Source organism: Adiantum capillus-veneris, chromosome 13, assembly GCF_014529385.1.
Source record: "Adiantum capillus-veneris isolate H3 chromosome 13, ASM1452938v2, whole genome shotgun sequence".
In the NCBI taxonomy this organism is placed as follows: Eukaryota; Viridiplantae; Streptophyta; class Polypodiopsida; order Polypodiales; family Pteridaceae; genus Adiantum; species Adiantum capillus-veneris.
The window spans coordinates 88,897,324-88,908,776 of record NC_140943.1 but is presented as its reverse complement, the minus strand read 5'-3'; the positions used below and the strand labels follow the sequence as shown (position 1 = coordinate 88,908,776).

Sequence of the window (11,453 nt, the reverse complement as noted above, 5' to 3'; positions counted from 1 at the left end):
GGTACAAAAGGGGAGAACATGTGGGGGTGTGAAGTGGCACTCCTTAAACCCAACTGGGATTTTCAAGAGGAGTTTTTAACTGTATATCTATAGGAGAGGACCACCTTCATAAGCATCGCAAAGGGGGAGCTCCTTCTTGGAGTAAGCTCACTTCCCTTGACATGGCGAGTCCATGGTGCATGCATGGCATCACTATCCATGGTTGTAGTAGTGCTTTGTTGCCATCTTATAGGGTGTTCACATAGGTGGTGGAGGCCGACCCTTGACTCGGTGCTCCTCGTACAGACCTTAAACCTTGCAGAGGAAGGAACAATCACGGCGGAGTGCTTGCACCTGAAGCATATAAGAGGAGGAATTGTGTGATGCTTCCTAAAACATCATATTTCTGCTAAATTTGGGCACGAAGACCAAGAAAAGGAGAGGGAAAGTTATTTTGGGATGTTGGTGGTCTTTATTATAAGATTTGAGAAGGAAGGAGAAGAGGATTGGTGGAAGTGATGAAGAAGGGAGGAGGAATCAAGGAAATTGGAGCTCTCTCTCTCTCTCTCTCTCTCTCTCTCTCTCTCTCTCACACACACACACACACACACATTTTCAACAATCAAGAAGAATGTGCTTTCGACTAATAGCGACATAGCATTATAGGAAATTGCATAAATTGACAGGGATTTATATATTGGATTGGGATTAAACATTTTCATTTGATTTTATTTTGGTTTTTGATTGAGATTAAATTGTCGAAGTGTATACCGTCCAAATTATGAGTATATGATCAATTTGTTCTATTTGAGTTACCAATTTTTTTCTAATCAATTGTTGGCTCTAAAATCATTTCTATTATCTCTAGCACTTTGTTTGATCATCACAACCCTCTCGACCTCCACCTAGTCAATCTTTAAGCACAAGCCTTACTAGCGTTGGTTTAATCATCAACCTCTCCACCTCCACCTTCTCAATCTATAAGCACAAGGCTTACTAGTGCTAGTTTATCAACGCTTTATTTAGCCTTGCTATTTATTTTTATTTGAGAGTTTCAATGTCAGCTTCAAATATCCGACCCAAAATCACCATAGCTTCTTTTTGACCTGTAGTCACTGCAATTTTTTATATAAAATCTTTTTTGCCAGCAGTATGTGAATCAACATGATGTCGATATTCAATGAAATCCTTTCTAAAATCATGATAAACACCAACCTTCATTTTGCAAGGTCTCCCTCCACTTTCTATAGAAGGTCTAGCTTAGAACCTACCCTTCTTCACGAAGGATACTATTGAAAACATGCCCTTCAAATGATATATACGTATTTTCCACACCCTTCTAAATACAAAATCACAAAATCTACACTTTAATGTCTAATGCCACATTCAACACAAAAGCGTATCAAGTCACATAGATAAAAGTGTAACCTTAAGAATTTGGTCTCCAATCTCCATCTTTGAGAAGAAAATCATTATATTATGCTTAGTACTCATATGATATGCATATATGTGTATCAATTTTTTTCCAAGAAAATAGACCCTTTACAGGCAGCATTGTCTTTGGTTCGTCCTTCCACAAGAAGGGAATTTTTTTAAAATAGCCCTTCATAGGCAAATCCTCCAAATTTTGCCACTTCTCTTGAAGGTCACAAGTGACCTTCAAGGGCTCTGCAACCTTCAAAAATGAACCCTTGGTAATTCTAGTAGCGGTCGTCACCGTCATCGTTGCTGCTCAACTTGAATCCTCTCATATGATGATGGCGACCGCTACTGCTCAACTTGAATTCTCTCATATGATGTAAGCTACAAAGATGATCAATGCATGGGTAGTGTCCTAATATAGACTTTTCTTTTTCCCTTGGTATATACCCTTCCAAATGCAATCATGAGAATGGCCGTCAAAACAAACCCTATTGCTCCACCCAACTGGAAGTGTTTGCATCTTCATCTGTTTATCCTTAGTGGTTGCCCCTTATTCTGCATATTTCCTGCCTCTTCTCTCTGCAGATCGATGACACCTATACATCTCTCTCTCTCTCTCTCTCTCTCTCTCTCTCTCTCTCTCTCTCTCTCTCTCTCTCTCTCAGCGGTTGCACCCCATCCTGCACGTTGCATGTCCCCTCTTTATGTAGATCCATGGCACCTATATACGTGTGTATGTGTGTGTGCGCGCGTGCACGCAGTTGCCTATGCCAGTGCTCTTAGGATGACTCACTTTCTTTTTAGCCCATTATAGTTTCCTCTCCATTTTTTCATCCTTATTACTACAATTTATATCACTGAGGTTGTATCTAGTTACCCATCAGATTCATTGCCCTTGTTGGTAGGCGGATTTTCTTCAAGATCTAGAAATTTTTCTTATCATGTTATTTTTCCATCTCATGTTGTCATACACACTTGTATCAAATTTTATATGGTTGTAACCTACAATCAAATTTGATGTCCATCTACCCTTCGAATTAATTTTATTTGCGAGTTAATCAATTCTTGTTTTTTTGGCTAAAGGTGATTTTTTTTCGAGTTTACATAAGCATAAATTTCTCTCATATATACGCTCTCTAAGTGACGTTGAGGTATGTGAAATAAGTACCGAGGGAAGGAGAGAGAAGAAGGATTAGACGGAGAGAGAGAAAAGCATACTTGTGAAATAGAGATAGGATAGGGGTGTGAGAGTACCGATAACGAGAGAGAGAGAGAGAGAGAGAGAGAGAGAGAGAGAGAGCAGGGCTAGCAAAAAGATAAGTTCGCTTTATGCAAAGCCTGTTCAAAATGAAAAATGGCCGGCTCAAGTTTGGGTAAGAAGGTTCTCATGCCGATTCAAATTATGGAATTTTTAGTTATAATATAAGATTTTTAGTATGATTATCCCTCTCAAATTCAGAATTAGCATGTTCATATGCGTGTGAAAAGGTTCCAAAACCGGGTCCACAAAAAATGTTTCTTGAGCCCTGAGAGAGTTTGAGGCAAGGCTCAGGAAAAGATAGGTTAGCTGTATCCAAAGCCTGTTCAAAATTTAAAAAATGGCCGGCTCAAGTTTGGGCAAGAAGGTTCTCAGGCTGGTTCAAATTATGAAAGTTTTAGTTATAATATGAGATTTTTAGTGTGATTATCTCTCTCAAATTTAGAGTTAGATTGTTAATATGCGTGTGAAAAGGTTCCAAAGTCGGGTCCACAATTCAAACATAAATTATTGCACACTCCACTTTAGCAATTAGTGGTGGTCACTCATGACATTAATAGATGTTTATAATATTCATAAGGACATAATAATCATAGTAACAAATCAAACATATAAATATTGCACACTCCACTTTAGCAATTAGTGGTGGTCACTCATGGCACTAGTAGATGCTTATAATATTCATAAGGACATAATAATCATAATAACAAATCAAGCATATAAATATTGAACACTCCACTTTAGCAATTAGTGGTGGTCATTCATGGCACTAGTAGATGCTTATAATATTCAAAGGGACATAATAGTCATAGTAACAAATCATGCATATATATTGCACGCTCCACTTTAGCAGTTAGTGGTCTCATGACACTAGTAGATGCTTATAATATTCATAAGGGCATAATAGTCATAGTGATAAATCATGCATATATTATTGCACGCTCCACTTTAGAGTTAGGGGTGGTTATTTATGACACTAGTAGATAATTATAATGTTCATAGGGGCATAATAGTCATAGTGACAAATCATGCATATAATATTGCACGCTCCACTTTAGCAATTAGTATATGCTTTTTGAGAAGTGAGACCCCTCATGTCACTAACACATGTCACTCATCCATAACTATCAAATGCTTTTTGAAACCATGCTGCTTCAACCTATATAAATGTTATGAGATAAGCAGCATGTCCAACACAAGTAACTCAAAGGTGCCAATCAAGAGAGATTTTTTTATTTTCCATGTTCTTATATAATGCCTATAGGATATGCAACTACTAGTAATGAGGTCGTTGATAAAATCCATGATGAGCTTCACAAACTCCTCCCAAACGCACCCCTTGAAGAAAAGAAAATGTTTACGCAGAGAGAGAGCGTGACTTGCGTAAACATCTTCTTTTCTTCAAGGAATGCGTTTGGAGAGAGTTTGTGAAGCTGATCATGGATTTTACAAACGACTTTATTACCAACAATTACATATCCTATAGATATTGTATAAAAACAAAAAAAACAAAAAAAACAAAAAAAAAATCTCTTTTGATTGACACCTCCGAATCACTTGTGTTGGATATGTTGCTTGCCTCATAACATTTATATAAGCTTAAGTAGCATAGTCTCAAAAAGCATTTGATAGTGATCGATGTTTGACATGTGTTAGTGACATGAGGGGTCTCACTTCTCAAAAAATATATGCTAACTACTAAAGTAGAGCGTACAATAATATATGCATGATTTGTCACTATGACTATTATACCACTATGCATATTATAATCATCTACTAGTACCATAAGTGACCACCAATAATTGCTAAAGTGAAACGTACAATAATATATGCATGATTTGTCACTACGACTATTATGTCCCTATGAATATTATAAACATCTACTAGTGCCATGAGTGACCACCACTTATTGCTAAAGTGGAGCGTGCAATAATATATACATGATTTATCATTATGACTATTATGTCCCTATGAATATTATAAGCATCTACTAGTGCCATAAATGATCACCACTAACTGTCAAAATGAAGTGTGCAATATTTATATGCTTGATTTGTCACTATGACTATTATACCCTTATGAATATTATAAACATCTACTAATGCCATAAGTAACCTTCACTAAGTGCTAAAGTGGAGTGTGCAATAATTTATGCTTGATTTGTGGACCCGGCTTTAAAACCTTTTCACACGCATATTAACAAGCTAACTCTAAATTTGAGAGAGATAATCACACTAAAAATCTCATATTATAACTAAAAGTTTCATAATTTGAACCGGCATAAGAACCTTCTTGCTCAAACTTGAGCCGGCCATTAGGTTCTCTCAAGGCTCGGGAAGCATTTTTTGTGGATCCGACGGCTTTGAAACCTTTTCTCACGCATATGAACAGGCTAACTCTAAATTTGAGAGAATAATCACACTAAAAATCTCATACTATAACTAAAAATTCCATAATTTGAATGGGCTTGAGAACCTTTTTGCCCAAACTTGAGCCGGCCATTGTTCATTTATAGCCCTTCTCTCTCTCTCTCTCTCTCTCTCTCTCTCTCTCTCTCTCTACTCACATCCCTATCCTATCTCTATTTATTTTTCTCTTTCAACCTAATTCTTCTTCTCTCATTTCCTCGGTACTTATTTCACATACCTCAACGCCACCTTAAAAAACGTACATATGAGAAAAATTCATGCTTGCATAAACTCGAAAAAGCATTACCTTTAACAAAAAAAATAATTTGATTAACTCGCAAATAAAATTAATCCCTTAGAAAACAAGAACATACTATAGCTCTTTTCTTTAATGGATCCTGGCATTGTACATACCTTGGCATCATGAGTTCACAACCATCTCGTTATTTTTCCACTTAAAATCATAAAGTAGAATGAATGTTTCTTATTGAAAGGAGAGAGAGAGAGAGAGAGAGAGAGAGAGAGAGAGAGGCCCATTTCAAGCCCACCGCTCTCTAGACCACGATGAGCCATTGGTTCCTTCCCAAATTCGCAAGCGATAATGGTAGCTTCTGCTGCAGCATGTGAGATCACACTCATAGCCTTTCATCTAGAACCGAGGAAGAACTCCTTCATTGGTCTCCTTTGAGGGCTGGTTTTGGCAAGCCAAAAACAAAGACCCATTATATTCTAGAGTCTGAATGCAAATCCACACAAATCCCAGAGTACGTCGCACACATTCCAAAAAGAAAATGGAGAGGAGAATCTGAACGGATTCTCTCTCTCTCTCTCTCTCTCTCTCTCTCTCTCTCTCTCAGTTCATACAATTAGCGATGGCGTTGGTGTGCTGAACTCATGAGCCGGAAATCCGAGGCAAGGAGGAGGAGAGGAGGCCGACATGCAGAAGGCGCAAGATAAAGAAAAGGGAGGGGGATGCGCGTCGCGAGGAGGAAACACAGCAGAAAATTGGTTTTTATCTTATAATTATTTGTTCGGCAGTTAGGCACCAAGCCCGGAGTGGCGAGATGGTTAGCTCATGTTTAGTCTCCGTGTTACTGCTGATCGGGTTACCACTTCGATCCTGCTTCCTCGCTGCGTCCTGTTTTGCTTCCTGAGCCCCTTGCCGGGAGTAGATAAATCGGAATCTGCGAAAATTCCAGCTAATAAGTTCAGAGTTGAACGAGTATGTATGCCAGATGAGTAGATTGAGCTTCAAATAGAGTAAGCTTGATCATTTATTGACAATTGCAGAAAGAAGGCCTTCCTATAGTTCAACAAACACAGTTTACATGATTGCAATGTTAAATGTGGATGTTAAATGTCAAATCCCAGAATACAGTGAGCTTCAAATAGAGTACGCTTGATCATTTATTGACAATTGCAGAAAGAAGGCCTTCCTATAGTTCAACAAACACAGTTTACATGATTGCAATGTTAAATGTGGATATTTGTAACATCAAGTCCACCTAAACTCGGTCAAATGCAGCCTAGCCTAATCGAACTCTATCAAGTACATCACAATCATAGTGTTCATTGAAAGATCCCAATTAAAAAGTATTGTTGATGGGTGTAGACATTGTTGATGCAAATTGTTGCATAATCTACTGTAAACAATTGCCCTATCTATCGGTCGACATGGCTTACTTTTCACATCGGATTCACCAGAAAAATGTCGAGATAATTACTGCTCAAGTCAGCAGTTCAAAAATAGCCATATTCTCTCAGCATACTGAAACAGTGCTTGTGCCTATGATCCATGCAAACATGAAAAACCAAAAAGATGAGGTTGGCCAATACCTGGAAGAGCATCTGCAAGATAACTTGGCGTCGCGCAAAATTGTTTGTACAAATATGAGAGGTATATATTTTGCCAGTAGTATACAAGTGTTCTTATGTACAATTTACAGGAGGACATGAGATCATATCCTGGCCACACAGCTTTGGCAGCCAAGCAAGTTGAGCGAAACTCCTCTCTAAATTCATCGCGTCTCAATAGTATGGGGGAGGATAATGTCCTGCTGGACGGGCAACATAGCAACCATAGCCTTGTGGAGGATAGGTGGATGGTGGATACGCCTGTGGAGGGTAAGGAGACTGCGCTCCAAAAGCAGCTGGAGGTGTATATGTAGAATACACAGTTGGTCCTGGGGGGGGATAGGGTGCATACACAGGGGGATAACAGGAGAAATCTGATGGTGATGATGGTGGGTATGGTGAAGCTGCTGCATAAACAGGTGGCGGATAATATGCCGGGCTTGCAGGTGGATATACTGGGAGTGATTCATGTACAGGAGCTGCCGATGACACCTTCTGCGCTCCTTTCTACACACCCAGAGACAGACTTGATCACTAATCAAACACGAAAAGATTCTTACATAGAGACCTGCACGTGTGAAAACGTAGAAGAAAACTCACAGGATTTTTATAGTGCAAAATGATTCTGATCTCGCCAGCCCTTCTGTGAAATTGCATGCAAATTAGGTCAAGCTCAATGTGACCACAACCAAACACATGGTATGATGTTTCTAGTTCTTTACCTGCCGCTCCTCGCTGTCAAAGGCCAAGTACTGTCATGATAACCGTCTATCAAAACCTTCTGAAGCATTATCCTGTCCCAGAATAAAAGTGTTAATAGTCCGAGACTCATTATGACTCGCTATTCTTCCCCACGGCGGACCAAATTGGAAGTAAAATATTGATTCTAACACTAAGTCACCCTCATTTCATTACTCCCCATATCCCCTTGTGCTAAATGTTGCATCATCTCAAGTGAGATAAAATAACCCAATTGGTTTACTGCTCCAAAAACCAGTACATGCTCAAAGGGTACATGCATGTAAGACTCCATAGAGTCAGTCTACAGAGATCCCTTACAGTTGGGGGGCACTTTACCCTATTCTATGGCCCCATACTCTACCAGCTTCCCGTTAACTAGGGTATGAAATTAAGTACAAATTCCAATGCTCATGGAACAGACATATAGGATCAACCAGTATCTTTTCCATCTATCATGTGCACTAATTACTTGCAAATCAACCAGCGCATGAAGCCATCCTTCTCACGCTAAAATGTGCAAAGATGTTTGTAACGAAAGGGACTCTCAACAGCTGAAAATAAACGGATTCTGAAAAAAAAAAGATGGAATCAAGTGATCTTTGTTTACACTTACTTTCCAGAGCCTATAAAATCGTCGGCAGTCAAAGTGTTACTATTCCAAACAGCGACATTGATCTCTCGAAGTCCCTCGATAAGTGAAAGCATGTACTTCTCATTAAAACTAGGATTCCGTCCACCATCTGTACCATACAACTCAAAGATTAGTTTCTCGATGCTTGATTAAGGATACACACACATCAGCCTAAATGACACGAGAATGACCTGTATCAGTCTTGGTCCGATATTTGTTACCCGCGTATTCAAGGATAACGTAAGGGTCTTGCCTTGAAATCCATTCAGTATCTTTCAAGTTTTTACATCCGATAACTGCCAAACAATGTCTCGATCGGGTTAGACAGGACAAAATAAGCACTCAAAACAAAAATATATTCTCTTATTTTGATCGATAGAATGGAAAGGTAGATTACATTCAAAATTCATGATTATAACACACACCTAAACACAAATTAAGAGTTATCTCCATCATCCAGTATCAAAACCAGAGAACCTTCTGGTAATTGTATCTAAGCATAATGCTTTTGGAAATTTTAATTAAGAGGAGAAGTGTATCCGGAACAAGAAAAAGGCATTTGCATAAAATGGGTGTCTCAAGCACCAGCAAAAGTTCATTCAAGGCTCTACAAATCAGAGATACAACATTGGTGGAAATAAGAGTTCCGCCAATACTGGAGATGACAAAAAACATGTAAGTACTTCAAGGTCGGATTCAATCGCTTTTAATGGTCAGAGTATGCACAAGCTGTTTTTCAAGGGAACCATGGGCTATTGGACCAAGATCTCAAGGCGGCTGAGCCAAACAGACTGCAGTTAGTTTTTCTGCTCTCTCTCTCTCTCTCTCTCTCTCTCTCTCTCTCTCTCTCTCTCTCTCTCTCAGCGACAACTCCATTTACATCAGCCAAACTAGACACGAGAAAGGGAAAAACAAGGCATACCTGTAATGTCGAGAAGTTGACCTTGCACGGACATAGCCAAGCCAAAGTGGAGAGGAACACAGACGACGTTTGCGTTTGATACACAGTAACTGCGTCCGAGTGGGGGAGTGGATGGACAGGCGGAGAGGGAGGGGGAGAGAGGGAGAGAGAGAGAGAGAGAGAGAGAGAGACGTTTCAGATTGATGAGCATGATAGGCTACACATTTTATGGGCGGGGGGTGCGCGTGCATCAGTTCCAAACTTTCCATGTAACTTCTCTGAACTTTTCTCACGCGCAGAATTAGAAGCTAGAAACCGACTCCGACTTGAGAGACTTCATTAACCAGGAATATTCTCACAAAGCAAAATAGGGAAAATTACCAAAATACCCCTCTAAATTGTTGAAATTCCTAAAATACCCCTCTAATTTCAAAAATTCCGAAAATGCCCTTGTATCTATTTCCGTTGGATTGTTCAAGATTTTCTAGTCTTTATTCTTTTTTATTTTGACAATTGAAATCGGTTTTTGAGTGGTGCTTCGCATGTAATTATTTTTTTTTTTAAAGCAAGTATGTCTAAAGATAATTAAGCAATTCATCTCAAAAGCCTACATAACCAACTAAAATTCAAGATTTAGCATCTTGTAAGTTTGGCAAAAAAAAAAAAAAGCATCTTGTATTGATAGACAATTAGTCTAGAGAGAGAGAGAGAGAGAGAGAGAGAGAGAGAGAGAGAGAGAGAGAGAATTCTAATAGACTTCAAAGATCCACTTGACCAAGACTTGAGGCTAGAGAGAGAGAGAGAGAGAGAGAGAGAGAGAGAGAGAGAGAGAAGGAGAGTTTTTAATACTCTATCTTAAAGATCTTCACAAAGTACGAGCTCTCGATGCTTCCATGTATTACGCATGTAGAGAGAGAGAGAGAGAGAGAGGTTTTAACGTTATAGAAACACGTCAAGAGACCTCAAAGCTCTATCTAACAAGTCTTGAACTTAAGACCTGGTATTTAAGGGGGAAGTATGATAATCAATCTCCTACACTGTGAGAGAGAGAGAGAGAGAGAGAGAGAGGGAGGGAGAGGGAGTGATGAAGAAGAAGATAATTTTTATGGTTATATGAACAATCCAAACAGACATCAAAGATTTACTCGACAAGTCTTGATCCCAAGTTCTAAGAAGAAAGAGAGAGGGAATTTTCATATTCCTGGAGTGGTTACACGAACTAAAGTACACCTTTCTCACTTGTGCAAACACACACACACACACACACACCTACAGATATGTGTATGTTGTGACCCAATGGCCATGCTTTTCTTGGCCGTAGCAACGCATAGGTCACACTAGTTATGACTAAAAATTCCATAATTTGAACCGGCTTGAGAACCATCTTGCCCAAATTTGAGCCGGTCATTTTTCATTTTGAATAGGCTTTGGGTAAAGCGAACCTATCTTTTCCCAAGCCCTAGATTCAGGAGTCTCAAGTTTGGCCGGTCTCATACTCCCCGCTTCTACGTAGGTAGCTTCTTCTTGCGCCGCTGCACATGAGAAAAGTTGCATGAAGAATGAGAAGTTACGTGGAAAGTTTGGAACTGATGCACATCCGCCCCCGCCCATAGAATGTGTAGCCTATCATGTTCATCAATTTCAACTCTCTCTCTCTCTCTCTCTCTCTCTCCTCTCTCTCTCTCTCTCTCTCTCTCCTCCCCCCCCCCCCCCCCCGCGCCACTCACACAGAACATCCACTCCCCCGCGCAGACGCACTTGCTATGTATCAAACGCGAACTAGCTCGTCAGCGTTCCTCTCCATTTTCGCTTGGCTCTGCTCGTGCAAGGTCAACTTCTCAACATTACATGTATGCTTTGTTTTTCTCTTTCTCGTGTCTAGTTTGGTTGATGTAAATGGAGTTGTCACACGCGCGTGCACACACACACACACACACACATGGAAGAAGAACTAACCAACTGTTCCTGGCCTTCCAGGCGTGTTCAAAGTAACAAAACCTGACGATTTGAGTACTGATGAGGAGTGGTTGGCTCGTGCTTGCCTTCCCCCCCAGAAAAAGATCGTTCTTGTAGAACCCAATCTTCCATGTCTTTTGAATCCACTTGCAAACCTTCCCTGCCATGCCACATATCCCCGGATAGTCCTTGAACATGTAAGGGAGGTTCTCATTTACAGATCTACATCATGGGCATCTATCTGGCCCAATCCCTCTAGCACCCCAGTCGACAAGGCCCCCCATATCACTTTCCAAATAAAGA

At 39.8% G+C, this 11,453-nt stretch overlaps 1 protein-coding gene across 3 annotated transcripts; it reads right to left on the bottom strand.

Moving 5' to 3' along the window:
- Nucleotides 1–5,563: 5,563 nt before the first annotated feature.
- LOC147444417 (protein SRC2 homolog) lies at nucleotides 5,564–9,408 on the bottom strand. 3 transcript variants are annotated; one of them, XR_015190043.1, is made up of 8 exons: nucleotides 9,216–9,408; nucleotides 8,485–8,589; nucleotides 8,276–8,402; nucleotides 7,644–7,715; nucleotides 7,522–7,564; nucleotides 6,904–7,428; nucleotides 5,932–6,251; nucleotides 5,564–5,758 (listed from the first exon to the last, which is right to left on the bottom strand). XR_015190043.1 is itself a non-coding variant. In XM_086527033.1 (6 exons), exons 1-6 carry the CDS (start codon nucleotides 9,403–9,405, stop codon nucleotides 7,096–7,098), a joined length of 870 nt encoding a protein of 289 aa, XP_086383159.1. In that variant the 5' UTR covers nucleotides 9,406–9,408; the 3' UTR covers nucleotides 6,901–7,095. The 3 variants fall into 3 exon arrangements, 1 of the variants encoding a protein (XP_086383159.1); XR_015190042.1 differs by having other exon boundaries at nucleotides 5,564–6,251; XM_086527033.1 differs by lacking the exons at nucleotides 5,564–5,758; nucleotides 5,932–6,251 and having other exon boundaries at nucleotides 6,901–7,428.
- Nucleotides 9,409–11,453: the final 2,045 nt, after the last annotated feature.